General features: G+C 38.7%; 3 protein-coding genes across 3 annotated transcripts; 2 read left to right on the top strand and 1 right to left on the bottom strand.

Moving 5' to 3' along the window:
- Positions 1–924: 924 nt before the first annotated feature.
- On the top strand, positions 925–9,312 carry LOC131993607 (max-interacting protein 1-like). The gene is made up of 6 exons (XM_059359591.1): positions 925–1,260; positions 2,327–2,429; positions 2,714–2,743; positions 4,127–4,241; positions 6,876–7,047; positions 7,199–9,312. Exons 1-6 carry the CDS (start codon positions 1,032–1,034, stop codon positions 7,360–7,362), a joined length of 813 nt encoding a protein of 270 aa, XP_059215574.1. The 5' UTR covers positions 925–1,031; the 3' UTR covers positions 7,363–9,312.
- A 769-nt stretch (positions 9,313–10,081) lies between these two features.
- Positions 10,082–13,857, bottom strand: smndc1 (survival motor neuron domain containing 1). The gene is made up of 6 exons (XM_059359590.1): positions 13,700–13,857; positions 13,230–13,349; positions 12,415–12,557; positions 11,726–11,884; positions 11,172–11,325; positions 10,082–10,699 (listed from the first exon to the last, which is right to left on the bottom strand). Exons 1-6 carry the CDS (start codon positions 13,853–13,855, stop codon positions 10,562–10,564), a joined length of 870 nt encoding a protein of 289 aa, XP_059215573.1. The 5' UTR covers positions 13,856–13,857; the 3' UTR covers positions 10,082–10,561.
- Positions 13,858–15,356: 1,499 nt separating this feature from the next.
- LOC131993605 (alpha-2A adrenergic receptor-like) lies at positions 15,357–16,562 on the top strand. The gene has a single exon (XM_059359589.1). The coding sequence runs from the start codon at positions 15,357–15,359 to the stop codon at positions 16,560–16,562; it is 1,206 nt and encodes a 401-aa protein (XP_059215572.1).
- Positions 16,563–20,299: the final 3,737 nt, after the last annotated feature.

Genomic DNA, 20,299 nt, shown 5'->3' on the forward strand with positions numbered 1-20,299 from the left:
CAGGCCTGGCCACATCTGCAGCGGGCCAGCCATCTGCACCCATTGTCTCAGAGGCACAACACAGCCCTGCACGCATGGCTAGCCTCGTAAAGGCAGGCCCTTTCCCCTCTGTCCTCCTCCATCCCTCACAGTGTGGGGGAAAAATGACTTCTTAATCAGTCAAAAGGGACAGCAGAAGTGGAAAATCAAGCTAGAAGTAAACCAAATTTCAAGGTTAGTTTTTCCAAAGGACAGGAAGCTTTAAAAGATTACAAAGTAAGGCTGCTTTCACTATCATGTAAATTATCTTGTCCACTGAGTTTAAGCTGCCCCTGTTTATTCTGACATAATCTCACTGCTTTCTTGTTATCTGTATGAGTTTAGATTGTTTTAGAACTGGAGAACTATACAACACACCCAGAGGAGCTGATTGGAAAACAATAGATTTAAAAAAAATGCCAAAAAATAGGAGGAAACAATAGGATTATGAAAGGCAAATGACCTCGAACTACCTCGGAAACCATATGAATGTTTTGCATTCACACCCATGGGAAAACACTCCTGAGGAGTAGGCAAATCACTAACTCCAGACACCAACCTATGCCTCTGATACCCAGGTTGCACTATTGATTTGTTTTAATACTAGTCTATCTGTGGACTTAATGCTTTCTGATTCTAAAGTCTGTTCACATACATTCAGACACAGCTGTGTGCACATGAAAGGAAGCTTGTTATTTGTCATAATAATTCAGTTAATGTCAAGGGGAATAAAGCAGTGTTGTTGCAAATAAAAGCAGGCGTTATGTGTGTTATTTGTTACTCTCCTGCAGTATTGATAATGAGGATTTATTATGGCACAGTTGACAATGAATGCAATGTGCATGCGTTAGTGGGAGGGATTATCCACCAAGTAGGGCAAGTGGCTGAGGCTAAGGACTGCAATTCCATCGAGCCTAGTTCATTTCAGTCATCCGCTCAGTGCACAGACGGAACAAGGAGAGCAATTTCAGCGCTGCTTATTTGTTAAAGCCCCACAAAAGCCTAAAGTGAAAATGGTAAAGTACATGCGACAGCACAGCGAGCTGAAACCCGAAGAGGTGCTGTCGGAGTCTGATGCGTCCATGGACCAGCAGGATTTCGGAGATTTGTCCGACTATTCTTTCAGCGACGTTTTATACTCCAAATGTTCCGCAATGGACCAAATCGGCACTTTCATGAAGAACGTGCAAGTGCTGCTCGATGCAGCAAATTACATAGAAAATATCGAGAAGAACAACGGAAGTAAGTAAACACGGGCAGTAGGGGATATTAACACGTAATGCGCCGAGCAGACAACAATAGAGGCGAAGGCGACAAAAGACGCGCAGTGGACAGATGAGCTGGCAAGACAGCAGCCAATGATATTTTACCTGATACTGAAAAACTGTAGTCTAAGCGACCAAACATTTACAAAATGAACAGGGGTCGATAATGTGCCTACATTTTTAATCCAGGAAGCAACTGCATCGCTGGAGAGATTTTGTTGCAACAATAGTCTTCAGCTAAATGATCTTCTGCTCCCATTAAAACCTCTCTTTTGCAGACCATTAGAGACTACTGAATAAGCACGATTCCTTAGTTATTTTAAATATGATTGCATATGTGCACATTTAGGTTAACTTGTGGAGATATTTATGTTTGAGACTCCTAATTTCAGATTTAATCTTTTATCCAGCTCATCTCATGCTTATCCCATTTAAAATTTCGCATCCACGGAATACAAAACTGCATCCAAGGGCCCCTTTTGCGTATACAAACTGCGATTTAGAGTTTCTTTCGCCTAAACATTCCCAATTCAAAGCCCACCTATCATTTTCAGAAGCAGCTGCTGCTTCCTTGTATGTGTTGTTCACATGGTTTCCACATGGAACAAATTGTAAAGTTTTCATTGGTCGGCACACATGTTCCAGCGCGAGAGTCACTGCTGATAGCCAATCACACGCAAGTTTACGTCTGACGTCCTATGTTACTGGGACGGAGGGTTCATGGGAACTGTAGGCTTTTTTTATGGGACAGTAAGGAAACTAGATTAGAAATGTGTTTTAGAAAACTATAATGCATGGGTTTATTGATGATAGCATTATCTAAGAAGGGTTGTCTGTCTGTAACACTGAATTCATTATTTTAGGTTTATTCCATGGATGTATTGCCAAAGGCCACACATTTAAATGTAGGCTAGTTCTGAATTCAGGTCAAATAAGGTTACATCTATTATGCAAATCCAAGCCCTTGTGAAGCAGTTTGCTTGTAGCACATTTGTAAAAACTGGGCAATATTTTTTTAATCCTCTTGATCTTTTCATCACCAGAATGTGAGCATGGTTATGCTTCAACATACCCTGCAACCCAGACTGCACATCAACAGAAACAGCGTAAATTCAAGAACAGGAAATTGGACAATATTCACAATAGGTAGGTTAATGTCTTGAAAAAGCTAAAATTAAATACAGTAGACATTAATGACGTTTGTCTTCATTTATATATGGATTAGAAAATACATTTTAAATCATCCCTGATGCACAATCCCTATAATAAAATCATTATGATCATCATATCACCAGTATTGTGGCATGATTATTCTATAATTGCAGCATTAGTTTATATAACTTTTGGATTTGATTTGTGTAGAATTTGTTGTATTTTGCATCATTAAGACCTGTATAACCGTTTTATTTTTATATTTATCATTTCAACAGGTCAGCACACAATGAACTGGAAAAAAATAGGTGAGTAAAGCCAGACCGAAGAAGTCATTTATATGCATGGTTATGGCAAAAACAGTCATTCCTGAGATGTCGACTACACTGCAGATACATGGAACAAGCACACTTTGAAGATAGTTAAACCTTGTAACTGTGGATAGTCATCTTCAATTCACTTTAGTTGTATGTGTTATGCGCAAAAGTCACACAGAGAAGGAGAGAAAGACAGAATATCCACAGCATTTTAACTGCTTCAGCAAATGAGCTACACAGGGAGTCTATCTCAAGAGCCAGCTGTCTCAAAATGGAGCTTCAAGCTGATAAACCACAAGCTTTCTCCATTCTGCCATGTTTGCATATCTTCGTGCATACCATTTCAAAATGAGATACACTGCAGGCCTATAAATCAGCTTATTATCATCACAGGACTTAAAAAATACTTTATTTTTATCAACAACTTGGAAACCTACTGTGTACAATTGCAGAGTACATTTTGCAAGGCAAATAAAAACGAGGTGTAATGCAGCCTCAGTAGCAGCACTGTTCCTCGAGGACATGCAGACATTTCTCCAGTCAGCAAACGGGAACCGTCTGTTTCCAGACAACAGGGCTCCTTCCTGAGAGATTCTCAGACGCATATCTAACAGTAACTCGCTTCTATTGCTCCAGGATGAGGCAGCCTCTGCTCTGAGCAGGACACAAATGTCAGGACACATCTATCCTAAAATTAAATGCCCGGTTAATCTTCAAAAGCAAACCATGCATGTGAGAATCTTGGTTTGAGAGATGCAGCAAGTGATGAGGAAAATTAGCATCTTCAAGAGCAAGGCTTATTTTTTATGGGGTTATTTGATATTACAAAATGGTGGCCAATGCAGAGGGAAGAGATGACATCACAACTTGACCTACATTTTACTCCCTTATTTGAAAGGAGAGTGAATGTCCTTTGCCAGTTTTTGCATGCATTAAGACCACAGGCCCAGAGGCCTTGGTGGATCAGAAACAGTATTGAGCTGACCTCAGCAGCTTTCACATCTGGGGCCAGACAGATCCATACGTAATTGCACAGGAGTCAGATGGTGTAGCTAACTAGCAAAATGGATAAACAGATAAATCAAGTGCCTGAATACCTTGACTGATTGCTCATCACTGATAAATTAATGCAATCATAATTAGGATTGATCAGGACCATTCAAATAGTAGTTTGCCTTTAATATTCCAACACTAATCCGATTGGATAAAAAGGAAATATTATAATCTGACTTAATCAGGATCAGTACAGAGGACAATAATACATTAGTCTGGAAATTAATCTTTCTGTCCGTATAATTGTCCTATAATGCATATTACTCTATGTATTCTGTCTCTAAAGAGAGATGACCATCTTGGTTGTGTCTCTTTCCACAGACGAGCACATCTCCGCCTGTGTTTGGAGAGGTTGAAGTCCCTCATCCCTCTGGGACCAGAGTGCAGTCGGCACACAACACTGGGACTGCTCAATAAGGCCAAAGCACATATCAAGGTGTGGTAACCCCTGTAGTATGGTACAATCATGGGATTAAGGGTTGTAGTCAGTAATGACGTAAACATATATAACATAGTATCCACACTGCTTCTTTTTCCTGACTGGCCACAAGTTATGCCAGTTTAGGAAAGTAGAAGCATTACATAACAGTCATCATGCTGATTTTTTTTTGGTACATAACTGAGTTTTACACTCACAAATCAAAATAAAATGTGCGTCCATGACTGATATATACCGAGAATAGATATCCGACTGCTCCCTTAAGTAAAAAAAACAATTGATGTCATATTGACAGCAAATATAGATCTGCAGTACTACAGAGGAGGACTTTGATGTACAACAGAGGCTTCTAGCACCCATCTGATTCCTATGTGAGACCCAGTGTGAATCCATAGTGATGGTTAACAAAAGCTCTACCAGTCAATAGACTGATCCTGTCTTTTATTTTTAGAACTAAATTGTATTTAAGTCTCTTTGCTCTCACATTTGGTGGCCCACTGTTTTGGTGTTTTCTTCTCGCTGGTACAAGCTGCTGCTGTGATATTTTACTGTCCATTGGGTTTGATCACAGTGCAGCTCCACTGTTTACACGGGCGGCTCAATATTAGGCCTGAAATCCATTTGAACCTTGAAATTCTATACATTTCTTGGTGTGTCTGTTCAACAAAGACATAATAGCGCTGTATGTTTTGTAATCATGGCCGACACGGCATATACTCAGGAAAAAGTCTACTTTTTGAGAAATTGACTATGTACAACAACAGATAAGTTAGGGTTTTCTGCAGACACTTCCATGTCGTCAGTTTCCTCAGAACCATTAGATCAAATGCAATCACAGGCACTTTGGCCTCAGCACTGGGATGTTATCGTTGTTCCTTGGTTATTTCAGTATTTCTTCCCCTTTTAACTGGCTGTTATCAGAACTGCCCTTTGAGGGATTTTGAGCCTTGCCGAGTCTGTAATTAGGCACTGTGTCTTTTACACTTCTGTATAATGTGAATACTTCACTGACCATTAGTCTTAAGATCACCACATCTGTCCTGGTTGTTAGAACTGCCTGCCTAAATGGATCACTGAGTATGTCTGAAGTGCACAAATTAATCTGTAGCGCCAAAGCATCCAAGACTCAACACTTTGGCTCCCCTGATGGCTACGGTCTAAGCCAGATAAGATATTTTTGGGGAAATAAAGGATTTTCTAAAGCCTAGTCTGCAGGCTCCAGCAGGGGGAAGCAGTTGAGGGTTGATTGAAGGCTGCAATATGAAAGCAATCCTAGCAGCAGTCTGTGGGAGTTTATTACAGTGGGGGGTAATGGATAAAGTACCTACTGTATGAGGTCAACTGTTGACTTTGGAGTTGCCTGTTTTAAGTCCAGGAAATGTGGCCCCTTGGATGCTGCTGTGATGTATTTTTGGAAGCAGAGGTTGTGTAGGAGAGTAAAAGGGTGAAGCAGGTACAGGCAGCATGAGGCTCATGGCTGCAGGAAGCCAACATTGTGTTGTGCGACAGGAAAAACATGAACAAGTGCTACTCTCATTTGCATAACTGTACCAAACTCCATTTTAAAAAACGGTCACTTAACTGCATTTTTGATTATGCAGAAGTCTTCAAACAAATATCTCCCAAAGGCATAGTAATTTAGAGAATATTGGAGACATTAGAGGAAATGAACCATGCTTGGCAACAGATACAATACAGCATTACAATGTCTTTTTTCACTATGTCTTTTCTATTTTTACAGAATTGATTAAAATTGAGTAATAAAAAAAATAACAAATACCAACTCCATTTGTCAGCCATTTCTGCAACTTGTAATAAGTCTTAATTTGTGTGGTTATAGCCAGCTGTACAAACACAACAGTTGTTATTCCAGCAGTGATAAATCATATTCAGCTGGCTCGCATACAAAATGCTAGTACTTTGCTACTATTGTATCATGAATCTTTTTTTTTTAATTTATGGCATGATCAGATGTGATGATTGGTGCAAAGATTATTGCAGTTCATAGTGCATTTTCAGGACTTTGGTTATTTGTTAGCTTGTTGGACGTACTTTAAGTGAACGGTTTGTGTGTGTGTTTGAAGTAAACAGTAATTTAGAATTACTATTGATAGCCACAAATTAACTAAAATCAATTCCCTAGCTGAACAAATTTAAACTAACAAATCAGATCTAAATAGGCATATAATTACGGTTTCTGCCAAAAAAATAGGACAAGATGACCTTTCTATTAAATTCTATATGGAAAGCCATAAAGCAATTACTTGGCCCTTTGCATGTAGTCATCTTTCACTTACATCCCCCACATACAGAGACACCAGATATTCCTCCAGAATGTAAACAGCAATGTGCTGTCCTTGTGTGTTGAATATTTCATTAGAAGGCTCAGGGGGGCGTCACATTTGACAGCAGCAACAACTACAAATTAACATCACATCACTGCACACATGACAAGTTCACCATCCCCTCATGCATATAGTATGTTAATCATGAGAAACGTGTAGAGAGGTGTAGTCATAATGGTGTTACTTAATGCTAACTATTCCATGTAACTACCAAATGTTACACACAGCACCCACTAAATGATCTAACAACTATACAATTACTCTTGTGCATTTCCCCACGATTCAGAAACTTGAAGAGATGGACCGAAGGAGTCTGCACCAGCTGGAGACCTTAGAGAGGGAGCAGAGGCATCTGCAGAGGCAGCTAGCTCAGCTGCAGACTCATGGAGACAGGGAGAGGGTCCGTACGGACAGCCTGGGGTCCCGCATGGATTCTGACCGCTCAGAGTCTGACAGAGGTCAGTGTGCGAATCAGAGCCCATATCCAGTGGCCGCCTTTTGTACTATCATTGTCACCTTATACACTTGGGCAAGAACAATTTAAAAAAATGTTGACTTGCATAAAACAGAAAATTAATCTGTATTTATTTGTGTTTTGTTTCTGATCAGAGGAGATTGAAGTTGATGTGGAAAGCACTGAGTTCTCCCATGGAGAAATGGACAGTGTAAGCACCAGTGGTGCAAGTGACCTAGATGACCACAGCAGCCGGCAGAGCTCAGCCAGTGACGAGGGCTACTCCACATGCAGCCTAAAACTGGCCTTCTCTGCTTAAAACACCAGCCTATACATTCACTTCAGCTGCAGTTTTTTATGGCTTTCACCTTTTCAAAGTACCAGCCTACAGCTCCATTATACCTTTGCAGTTTAGGTTAACCGTCTTCAGAAGAACCAGCCTCAATCCCACCTTTACCTGACAAATGAAACGTCTACTCCACCCCGAGAACCAGCCTTAAGTTCAACTCAGTCTAAAAGTTTAAAATGTCTCGTTCCAAAAGCCAAGGAACTCCTCTACATCAGTCTGAAAATCTTACAGTCTCAAATTTACCTTCTCTGGCAATATACGGTTTCCTCATTTTCAGAGTTAACTTAACCAATCTCCTGAATGTCCCTGAATTCATTACCAGCTTGAATCAACCATAACATTACTTGCACTCAATAATGACCCTGTAGAGGACCCACGATCTCACGAGTGTCCAACACTAAAGGGGAAACTCTACCTTTAATCAAGTTGATCCTCTGAAAACCAGCAAAAACACTAAAAACCCAATACCAGCTAGAAGCTCACCATTGGGAACGTTTGCTCCATTTGCCTTGTAAAAACATTGCCCCTTCTCTCCGGATAATATATCCAGACAGCACTTCTTGTCAGTGTACAAGCCAGTGGCAAGGGCTACAGTGTCTGCATTCCAAAATGTTTATTACACTCCTATAACCTCTGCTTTAGGACCCACAACCATCACTGATCCATGTGGCGTCCCTTCTCTTGACTGAAATACAGTCATATCCAAACGGGTGGCGTTGTCCACCCTTGTTATTCTAATTTATTTTGCATATGATTATAGTATTTATTTTTGGTATATTTAATTTTTCTCTAGCTAGGTCTTGGTCATGCTTGAATGAACAAAAAAATGTAAGAATTTCTTTCCCATGGATTTGTTTTTTTATGTTCACCAAATGACATGACATAAAGTTAATCCCCACAGATGCAGTGCTATATGTTTAATGCATTGTTCAATGTTTTGTTTAAAGAATGCCACATCTCTTTCACACTGTGCGCAAATTCAATTTCATTTAGACAGTAATAAGCTATCCTGCACTTGTCCAAGCACAAGGCTCAAAGCAATAAAGCATCTAGTTTTATCGTATCCTTTAATGTTGGCTATGTTTGGCACACTATTCTGTCCGTCCAACACCAAATTGCAGTTTGCTAGATATCCACTTGCTCTAGTAGTGGTATCGATTTTAATATTCAGCAGTAACAATGATTGTAATTGATTTTAAAAAGCTATGGTGCATGTGTATTGAATGTAGCTTGTCTAATCATATTGTATTGTGCTTTGAAATGACAAGTCTTAAAAATGTCTGTAGCATGAACATAAACACTACAGAATACTAATTTTGGTTTATACTTTAATGTTTAATACTGTATCTTTTTTGTATTGTAGCAGGAAAGAACACATTCAAATCCTTGAAATTTGGAGACTTCCCATTAATAATTCAATGTATATTTGACACATAGAATTGCACTGCTGACCTGTTAGAATCCATGAAAACCAAATAAGACATTTCAATATGACCATTTATCTACATTTTTCTGGTCCAAGTCCTAAGGAGATCACCACCAAATTGTGTCTTAACATGGGTATATGACTCTTGCACAAAGCTCCTTGTTACAGGTCTTCCCCCCCCCCCAACCTGTTTGGGAAACTATAAAATGCACTATGAAGAAGACTTTCATTGAGGAAGTATGTCAAAGCACACCCCAGAATGTTTTTGTGTGCTTATTCAGCCATCCAAGGTGACTATTTTGCAAAACATGTGCTGCTGGTCCCCTGCTAGTACTTTGTTACAGTTCCTGATGACTGTCCCTGGAATCTTAATAAACCTCTACCACCCTGACATAACTCAGCATTGTCTTTTTTGGTAAGGCTACCATTCAGGTTATAATAATCAATATGGTTGAATGGTATTAGACTGACAAGTAAGAATCAATCTGGTCTTTGATGAACACCGTCCATGAAACCACCTGAATAAAGTCTAAAATGTCAACCAAAACTGATGACTGACTGATTTGGGGAAGCGGTTTTGAGAGTTCCTGCTCAATCTCAGGGTCTTTTTCACTCAAATAGTGTGAGATGAACAGGCAGTTTGCTGTGGCGTCAACAGTGATGGGAGCATTGTAGTGAAGAGGGAGCTGAGCCAGAGGCTATTGCTCTTGATTAAACAGTCCATATAAGTTCTGACCCTTGCCTACAGTCTAAGCTTTGGGTAGTGATCTAAATAATGAGGTCACAGAAAAAAATGGCCAAAATGAGTTTTTTCCCATAGCATTTGTGGGTTGAGCCTTAGAGATAGGGTGAGAATCTCAGACATCCAGAGGGAGCACAGAGCAGAGCTGCAACTCCTTCATGTCAAAAAAGGCCAGTTAAGATGGTTCCCAAATCTGATCAAGATGCCTCCTGGGCACCTCCCCTTAGGGGTTTTTTGGCCACGCTCAACTGGAGAGATCATATAGCTTGTATGTTTGGGAAAACAGGAAAGCTGCTGGGAAAAGGACACCTTAAAAAAATTTTTGCTTAGCTTGCTTCCCCCAGCCCCAGATAAGCTGATGAAAAAAAATGGAATGGTTTGTATTTACAGTTGCAGCATGCTGCTTGTTTTATTAATAATGGTACAAGTCTTTACTGCCACCTACAGGACCTGACAGAGCCACAATGAAAATATGTCAAAACAGTCAAAATGAGGTGGAAGCAATTATTTAAAAAACTGAAAACAAAACAAATGTTTATTTCACTGTTATATACACAGAAATTAAAATGTAAATTCAGCCATGTCAAATCAACACAATTTTTGACGATAGTCTCCCCCACCAGGCCAGTGTTTAAAATCCTGCTTTACATTTACAAACCAAATCTGTAGTTGTATATTTATACTCATCATGAAGATATTTGGCCTCAGTGGAACCTGGACACAAACAGCAAATTCTACAGCTTTTCTACAACACCAATTCCTGCTTTTACATAACAGGTGACCCTTGTTCAGGTGAAGGGAAAAGCCCCTCTATTTGGATTTTTTTTGTTACTGTACCTAGATAATATATAAGAAAACTACATCAATATTTCAAACAGTGGTGCACAAGCAATTCCTTTCAAAGCTTTCTTTACTTGGGAAATGTAAATTATGTATAAACACAATGGAAAGCACTGATACAGATTGTATACAGTGGATTATTATATACAGAATATATCAGGTTATTGTGGCATTAAATGTCTGACATTGTATTTTGATGTGTCATGGTACTGGGTCATTGGTTTGTCTGCAATACCACATGTTCCCACTCCCACCTTTCCATTGACGCTTTCTGGAGATGCAAATATGCTCCTCTTTACCTAGAAAAAGACAAAACATGCCAAGATGAATGATTTAAAATATATAACAATGGATTACTGGATAGCTTTACTTTTACACTACATATGTTCTCTCACCACAGCAATTTATGGACAGTATGCAACTAGTTTCAAGTACACTAGCCCTCTGGTCATGTGCCATGCTGGAAAATGCAATGCAGTGTCAATGACCATGGGGGTGATGAGCTAGTGGGTGAAATGGCTAAAAACCTATCTCTGTTTCTACAAAAATATCTAATTTCACATCTTTGCCGAGATGCATGACAATGTTTGCATTCATACTTAAGTTTAAGGTTTTAATCCGATATACTAAACTATACTATACTAAAAAAAACATTTACAGTAACCAGCCATTGTCTACTGCGTTTCCTCAATGCAACATAGGTTTTCCAGCACTCTCAAATAGATTTAGGCATCTAAAAAAAAAATCAGATTAAAAAAAAAAAAAACTTACCTGTCCTTTCTTGTTCTTTGAGTAGGCTTTGTTGTTGAACTGTTGCCATTTTGACTTTTGTTCCTCCCTTTCTTGCTCCAATTCCTTCATCCTCTGTACCTTCTTCTGAGCTTTCTTCTTCTTATATTCTCTCTGCTCTGCTATCTGCTCTTTCCTAGAAATGCAGACAAAGGAAAAGACACATTTCAATCATGTACTAATTAAATCACAAAGATTATGAAATAATAACATTTGTGAGTCCAACATATGGTATATCTCTGCATTAATGGATCCATATGACCATAAACATGAAATATATAAAGCGGTAGTATTGAGAAACTCAACTATTATATATTAACTGAAATTCTAAAGTAATCTCTGTTGAGGAGATCTATGTTTAAAGAGTACACACTAGGGGAGATACTTATTTCACAGGTGGACACAGGGTGCTGATTCTTTAATCAGTCAACTAGAAATAAAAGTCACCAGAATTACTGTTGATGTTGCATGCAAGCAGAATGAAACAAGTTGGTTGTGTATGCACATAATGTGTGTGGAACAAACTTTTTTCATACCTGGATTTTGGCTTTAGACCTTCGTCGTCAGACCGTTTCCCCTCCTCTGCTACTTTGAGGTTCTGCAGAGAAATCACTTCAGCATTCCCGTACCCAGCGAAGGTAACAGCTGCAGTGCTGTTCTCCCGGTCTATCTCCTCAATCTCAGCCTCATACACCCTGTCAAAGAATCACGTCTGTAAGCAGGTGAGTATGGGCCAAATACTCAAGCTCTACTAAATAAACATTGTTTAGGCTAATATATAATTCTTAATGATAAATGAATGTGAATATGTATTTGAACATTTTCTACAACAATACAATAATCTACAACGATACAATAATCTATTTCAGGTTTATACAGTTTCCACAGATTGACTATTGTTCCCGATAAGGCCAACAAGCATAAAACTAAAGTTGGTCTCTACACTTTTGGGCAAATGCACTGAGATAGAAAAAAAAACATTTTTAATTTAAGTCTTGTCTGTAAATAAATGCATCATTCACAGAGAATGTTGGTTGCACAGTTGTTATCTTACTATATTTAGTAAGATACTTTTGTCCAAAATCCCACAATCATGTAGACCAAGGATAAACAATTAACATGGACGGACATAACCTAATCCGTAAGACCACAATGCTAATCAGACTCAAATTGTAGTTCTATAAGGCTCGTCATGTTTTCATGAAAAGAGGCTGGTGACACTCACTGTCCATCCTGATTCCACACAGCCAGACATCTTTCCCCAACTTTCCAGTTATGCTTCGGGGGCACTGTGTCTGTGCCATTGGTGGTGGAAGGACTCTCAGCAGGCTGCGATGTCAAGAGGTCTTTTGTTAAATCGATGACTTCCTGTAGGAACACAAACAGACATTAGTGGAGAGCATGGGGAACATTTTGTTAACAACAAGTGGTGATGTTAAAAGAAGGGAGCGGGTGGTCAGTAGCGTAGTGGGTTACGCAGGCGCCCCATGTGTAGAGGCTACAGTCCTCGCTGCAGCTGGCCCCGGTTCGAGTACCGCATCGGACGGCCCTTTACTGCATGTCATTCCCCTCTCCCGTTTCCTGTCTCTCTTCAACTATCATGTCCATTAAAGGCATGAAAAAGCCCAAAAAAATACATTAAAAGAAAAAAAAAAAAAAAAAAAAGAAGGGAGTGGGATATTTTCAATGAGGCCAAACATGGTTTGACTTGTCCTTAAATAAAGCTGTGGAGGAACATTTGCATCTTCACAATGCAGGGTTATCGATTTAGACGGATAAATTGGTTTGGAAAATGATTATAATACACATAGGCAAACGAACATGATACCTTAAAACACAGAGTGTAGAAATTACATTTGTAAAATGCAGAAAATTATATTTTACAATACAAGAATGTTTTTTTGAAAACCCATGGTATCAAGGAAATTATATTCATTTTATATTAGTATTTACCCAGAAGTCGTTTATTGCCTATATGCGAATCCAACAATGAGAAACAATGTGCTGTGCGAATCACTTCAATGTAACACATTCACAAACCTGTAAGTCTTTCTGTAGTTTAAGGAGGTCTTCATTGTCTGGGTCGGTTGATAAGGCAACTTCTACTTGCTGAAGCTGGGCTTTGTAGCTGCTCAACTGTTTCATCAAGTCGTCCGACATCTGTGTGTTGACAAAACAGAGCGTTCTCTAGAAAAGTTGACTAGCGTTAGCTGTATTAGCGAGCTCGATAAAAAAGGTAAATATCTTAAATTAGCAATTATCCAAACACACAGCAGTTACTGTAGTAGTATTAAATGCAAAATAAGTAAAACCTGGGCCACTCAAAAGCTAACGTTAAAGTCAAAACATGATATATATCACAACATTCACGTTAGCTTAACGCTAAAGCAGTTAGCAGTATCACTGGGCCCTCTTTCGTCGAGGTAAATTTGACGTACAACGGCTAATGCTAGCACCGAGCGGCCTAAGGACAAGCACAAAAATATCATGGGTAATGTGTGTAATCTTACCTCAGTATAAATGCTTTTCGCCGATAAATACTGCAAGCATTCAAATCTTAAATCGACGATTTGCCAAAGGGACAGCTGAAAGAACAACAGGACGCGTTCCAGACAGCCAACCGGAAGTTGGCGAAACAATTTCTCGCGATTACAAGGAGTGATCATATACAAAGATGAACGCCTCCAGCGGCACTGCTCGCAATAGCACCTTCAATCAGCTGATCATTTTCTCATACTGCTATGTAGCTGTGCTATGAATAAAACATAGTAGACTTTGTACTTTGGCATGGCTGTAATGTGACTAGGTTGTAGCGCAGATATGCCTCCAAGCACTAAAAGACCTGAATATATAACGTTACAGAAACTTTATAGTCCTAATGAGTAAATATAAGGTCATAAAATAAAAATAAAAACATGGCATGCTTGAAATTGCTTTATAAGGTACAATGCATACAATAAAGCCAGAAGTGCAGGTCCATTTACCATTTAAATGGGTAAATATACTACCTAGAATGATTAGTCAGAATATGATGTACCATTATATATATATATTATAACAACAGTGGTGAATGATAATGTTGGGATCACTTTCAGAATGATTTGATGAACAGTAGAAACATTGACAGCCAATGAAAAATCCTAATCATCAAGATTAGCACTCAGCATTTTACAAAAAGATATGTTGTGATGTAGCTGACACAAAAAAATATTATTTGTGTAATTTATACACAAAATATCTCAGTGGATTAGATTCAATGTATTGCACTTGTGTTTTATTGTACTTGTGCAAGGGGAGTTTGTCCTTCTTGTAAATGTACTGCTCTTGCTCCTGCACTATTAGTGACTGATCTCTTCAGTAAATGTCTGTGATCTTTTCCACAGATTCAGGTGTTATTATAAGTTAATTTTCTTTTAGGATACATCTAAACAATTTGTTCATAAAGTAGAACTGCAAAACCATAAAGAGTGTACTCTTAATCCATTGTAATTTAATAAACTACAGATATTACTTCTATAAATCAAAAAATATTGTTAATGTCATAATCAGCCAATGGTTTCAGGGTCTGACAGCAACACCAAATTGCTTTTAAATCTCCAGCAGCAGTTGAACTCCGCCCATTCCTGATCTCACTGAAGTGGAGCCAGCATCACAGAGATCCTCAGCGTCAGAACAAGCCCATATAAAAAGACGTACTCTCCACTTCAGCCACAACAGATGACAAGCTCTCACTGAGCCAGCACTATCTGCAATGTAAGTCTGTTTTATGAAATGTCTTCCAAGGGACTTAACTGCAAGCTTTTATTCTGAAACGGTGTTGGATGTAGAATTATTTTTTAAAGAAAAGCTTCATTTTAAAAATTGTCTCATGTGGAAAACTGGGAATAAATAAAAGTTCCCTTCTTTCCATTTAATATTTTGTCTTTTTAATATAAAGAAACATTTCTCATACTTTTTCTCAGTTGGTATCGGTTTTCTCACTGACAAGGAGGAGAGAAGCACAGATTTCTTTCAAGAAAATCTTCCAGGGAACTAAATGAAAAGACTCAACTCTCTGACGCTGTGCTTTTGAATGGATGATATTTATAGACTGCTGGCAAGCACAGCTTCTGAACCTCCTAAAAGAGCACTGTTCAGACAAAATCATCGACACCACAGCTCATCCTGATGGGTTGTCTGAACTTCACCAGCGGAAATGAGACTTTGCCTGGCAGGCATCCGTATACTGTGCAGACCTCTGTGCCTCTGACTATTCTGGTGGGTATCCTCATCCTGCTGACTGTGTTTGGCAATGTCATGGTAGTAATCGCTGTGATCACAAGCCGAGCGCTGAGAGCACCTCAGAACTTGTTTTTAGTCTCCCTGGCAAGTGCAGACATCCTGGTTGCCACCTTAGTGATGCCATTCTCTTTGGCGAATGAACTGATGGGTTACTGGTATTTTGGTAAAGTGTGGTGCGAAATCTACCTGGCTCTGGATGTGCTCTTCTGCACCTCATCCATCGTTCACCTGTGTGCCATCAGCCTGGACAGGTACTGGTCCATCACTCAAGCGATTGAGTACAACCTGAGGAGGACACCGCGCAGGATTAAATGCACAGTCTTCATAGTTTGGGTACTGGCGGCCATCATTTCTTTCCCTCCGCTTATCACAATGAAAAAGGACGAGGGTAAAGAAGACAGCCCTGAATGTGAAATTAATGAGGAGAAATGGTACATCATATTCTCCAGCACTGCCTCTTTCTTTGCACCCTGCATCATCATGATTATGGTATATGTGAGAATATACCTGATTGCCAAGAAAAGAACAAGAGCCCCGCCAGGTGAAAGGCAGAGAGAATATGGCAATCAAGAAGACACAAAGTGTAGTTTGGACCCCCTGGGGAGAAAAGACACAGAAGAAAGGGAAGTGGAAGAGAGGAACGGTAGAGAGAACAACGGGCTGGACGTGGAGGAAGAACCCTCCTCGTCTGATGGGAATGAAACTGTCCTATGTTCCCTGAAGAGGAAGAGGGGTATGAGAACAACCAGAGTGGCTCAAGTGAAGCCTGGAGAAACCTCGCCAAAGCCAGAAGCGCAGTCCTCCGTGAGAGTGAGCAAGTGGAAAGGAAGGCAGTACAGAGAGAGGCGCTTCACATTTGTTCTGGCTGTGGTCATGGGAGTGTTTGTTCTCTGCTGGTTCCCCTTTTTCTTCACATACACGCTTACTGCTGTGTGTGACACTTGCTGTGTCCCAGAGACGCTGTTCAAAATGTTTTTCTGGTTTGGTTACTGCAATAGCTCACTAAATCCTGTTATATACACAGTATTCAACAATGACTTCAGGAGGTCTTTTAAAAAGATCCTTTGTAAAAGGGACAGAAGAGGCTTATAAATAAGATTTTTATGTATATATTTCAAATACAGCATTTTGGCCATCTATATTAAGGCTTTAATTGTAAATATTACACTAAAATATATATAAAAAAATGTTTACTGAATATCAAAAAAATGTGAAATGTGGCATGCTTTGCCTTTGTGTTTTAACAGTTTGTTGACTTACACATCAGTAAATGACTGTAATAATAAATCATGCAAAAAATATCTAAAAACAGCTAGTATTACACTGTGAGTTTACATTGTACAATTGTGACAACATAGATGATTTTGGGTGACATTGTATGAGTGACATGTATGTGTTCATTTGTAACAGTATTTCAATGTATCAGTTAACAATCAGATATCAAGTCTGAAGGCTTGGGTGCTTGTGCCATGTGTTAAACTTTAAAGGCTTTAAGACGGACTATAAAACAGATACATAGAAAAGAGAGACTGCTGCACAATACTTCTGAAGGAAAACTATTACAGTGAAAATAATAATGTTGGTAACATAAAGGTAGGCTGCACATACAAAATTTGACAGCCAATTCTGTAGTCCAAGAAATGTTTCTAATTTTTGTTGAACAATATGCTACTAATACTATAATCCGCTGAAATGTCGATAGCTTGCAAACAAACGGGGCCAGTCATTTCATTACAACTGAAAACTGAATCATGTACTCATGACAGCAATTATTTTCCAAAAGAAATGAAATGCCAGAATGACGCATATTACTTGGAAAGCAAGTCTCTCTTTCTCTCTTATTGAATTGTGTAATGAAAAAAAAATAGATTTTTAAAAAGGCAGATCATTTTAAACGCAACAGTATTGCATTTTTTATTTTTTAAATGGAACTGAATTGCACCCCAAAAGATGCTATCCCCATACCAGCAACAATTCCCTGCACTCATAACAAGCAAGGGAATCTGACAATTACATTAAAAGAAAATTACACCTCGGAGGTATGGGTGGCACAACAATATTGAATGGAGTTGATCATGAATTATAGTCCTTCATATCAGGATATCATTAAATCATCCCCTGGAGCCAACAAAAACCGTGCAGCGATAAAAATATGAGTGGCTGCTGCAAATTACACTGTGAGGTTAATATCCACACAAGTGTATCAATGTGGTGTACTCCTTCGTCTGATAAACACTCTCCCGTTTAACAGCATCATAACCTTTCTCATGAGCTTTTCTTTAACAAATAGACCAGTGTCTGTCTGTGAACCTCAAATAAAGTAAAAGCACAATCCATAATCGCTTTAACTTAGCTAACATTTCCACCAACCACCTCTTATATTAGGCTTGGGAGATGTCTACCTAACTGGCATATGTCTACCCAATTGCATTAATTGGCATCATCCAAACTGGTCAAATCGTACTGGCACAAAAACTGTTACAGGAGCTACATTTACCATTAGGAATAATGTAAAAATGTGCTCCATAGACTGTAAATAGATATAATATATATATTATAATATATAATAAATAGTGTGCTCGTAAAAGTACAAACTATTTTTACTTTAGAAATGTTGAAGCTTGATTTTAAGAAAAAGTGACAGCTCCCCCCTTTAGACGCACTCTTAAAGTTGATAAATCAGAATCTTACTTACTTCCTATTTAAACACACAATGAATGCCAGTGCAAACATGCGCTTTTAAATCATGATATTGGGCTCAATGGTCGATGACTGTCAGCCAGCGGTGATGGACAATGCCATTGACTATCAGCCCAACCCTATCCCATATGCACAGTAAAATACAGAGTGATTCCCATGACTTGCTCTCTGAGACTCTGATGTTTTGAGATTCCTGTGGTACACATGTTTGGGTTCAACCATGCCTTAGAGTCTTAAAATACATATTCTACTTACCACAGATTGTAAACTATAGACCTACTGTTTTGCTGATTGAGTTCCCACGAACAATCCGACACGAGAAATTTACAAAACATTGGTATTTTAGGCTTTCTAGCAATGAGAATTTATGCAAGACAAAGCCATTTTCCGCAAGCTTGTTCATCAATCATTATGAGGCTTTGTTAGGATTGATGCTGACAGTTGGTATCAATAAACTGTACAGGAAAAAACCCTGTCATAACAGCACTTATGAAGAGAAAAAAAACTAAAATAGATTATTACAGTTGTTGAAATATTTTAACAAAGGTTGCTGTTTAAATTAACACAAGCAATCAGCATTATGTAACCTTTAGTTCCTTAAAATATGGGCAGGATAATCGTTAAAAGATTTCTACTTGGCCCTGAGCCATGGCACATCAACTTTTCTTGAAAGATGAAAGTGCAGTCATTGTAATCTGAATGCATCCTTTAATTAAGATGACAACTGTAATGGAGTTTGTCGTTATGCTTGAGCAGCAGGACGCATACAATTTATTTTTAAAGCGCATCCTCTCCAAGCAGCATTAAGATTAAATGCCAAAATATTCATTACATTAGTTGGCCAAAAAGTATAATGAAACAATGTAAATCATAAAAATGTATCATGAGTTGACTTGGCAATGTCTCCTGATTAGTTTTTTTCAATGTAAACATTGGTGACATATTGAATTAATCATGTGTTACAGAAGGTTTTCAAATGTGTAATATTTCAATGAAAATTAGCTTTCAATCTTCCATGCCTCACTCCAAGTCACTATAAATTATGGTTGGTTACGAACTGTAAACAGAGGTTGCTATTGCTATTCTCAGCGTGTATGCACACACACATTCACTTTCCCTGTCTTCTGAGAGACAATGATTTATTCCCCCTCTAAAGGCCACTTCAGAGCATCACGATTTATGCTTGTGACACTGCAGCTTATAAAACTATGCTTTATAAGCTGCTTCTGGCAGGCGTTCCCACAACTTTCACACAGCTCCCCAGTCAGTCTTCTACATTTCCTTCTTCTTTCTCCCACCTACAGCTCAATAAGTGCTTTTTAAAGCTGCTAGTCATGTATCTGTAAGAGGCCAGTGAACTTAAGGCAATTAAAGACCAAAGAGAGCAGGCTGCATCCCAGACACAGAGAATGTCGAGACGGGATTGCACTGAGTCAGACAGAGGCATCAAGACCATACTAACAAGTTTAAATCATAGCTAGTGATGAATAGAGTGTTTTTAATTGAATGTAAGGTCATTCATTATGAATTGAGCACAATGCATCACACACACTGGGGCATACAATGCTTCCTCCCTCTTGAATTGATAAGGATGTGAGATAATCAAATAACACAGTGAGAGATGTACGCAGCAGGAAGATCCTGTTTAATTTGCCTCATGCAATCTCTGTTACGTTTTCTACTCCCTCTGCTCACCATTGCATCTGCAGTGGAAATTTTACTCAATGAAAATACCATTTTATTCCCTTTTTGAACATGTATAATGTATTTAACTCAAACATTTCTAGGTTTCTAAATATGCTTAAGATTAAAGTATTTTTATAACTATTTCAATTATCAACCATCAGTAATAAAACTGAAAACAATTGTATTTTGTGCTTGACGTGACTGATTTTTTTCCCCTGCCTGCTACGATTGGATGCACGGGATGCCGTTTGCTGTTTTTGATCTCCATTTCTTGAGAAAGAGGTCATTGTTATTAGAATAAAGTTGTTGTTTTTTTAAAAAGTCAGCAAGTAGGTTCTTATATTTTCTTAAGTCATCAAAAAAGCAAAACATCCTCTTCTGCAAGGAATTCAAGAAGACCCCAGGGGAAGTATGACCCCACTGGGAATTAAGAGAGCCAAAGC

Source organism: Centropristis striata, chromosome 20, assembly GCF_030273125.1.
Source record: "Centropristis striata isolate RG_2023a ecotype Rhode Island chromosome 20, C.striata_1.0, whole genome shotgun sequence".
Taxonomy (NCBI): Eukaryota; Metazoa; Chordata; class Actinopteri; order Perciformes; family Serranidae; genus Centropristis; species Centropristis striata.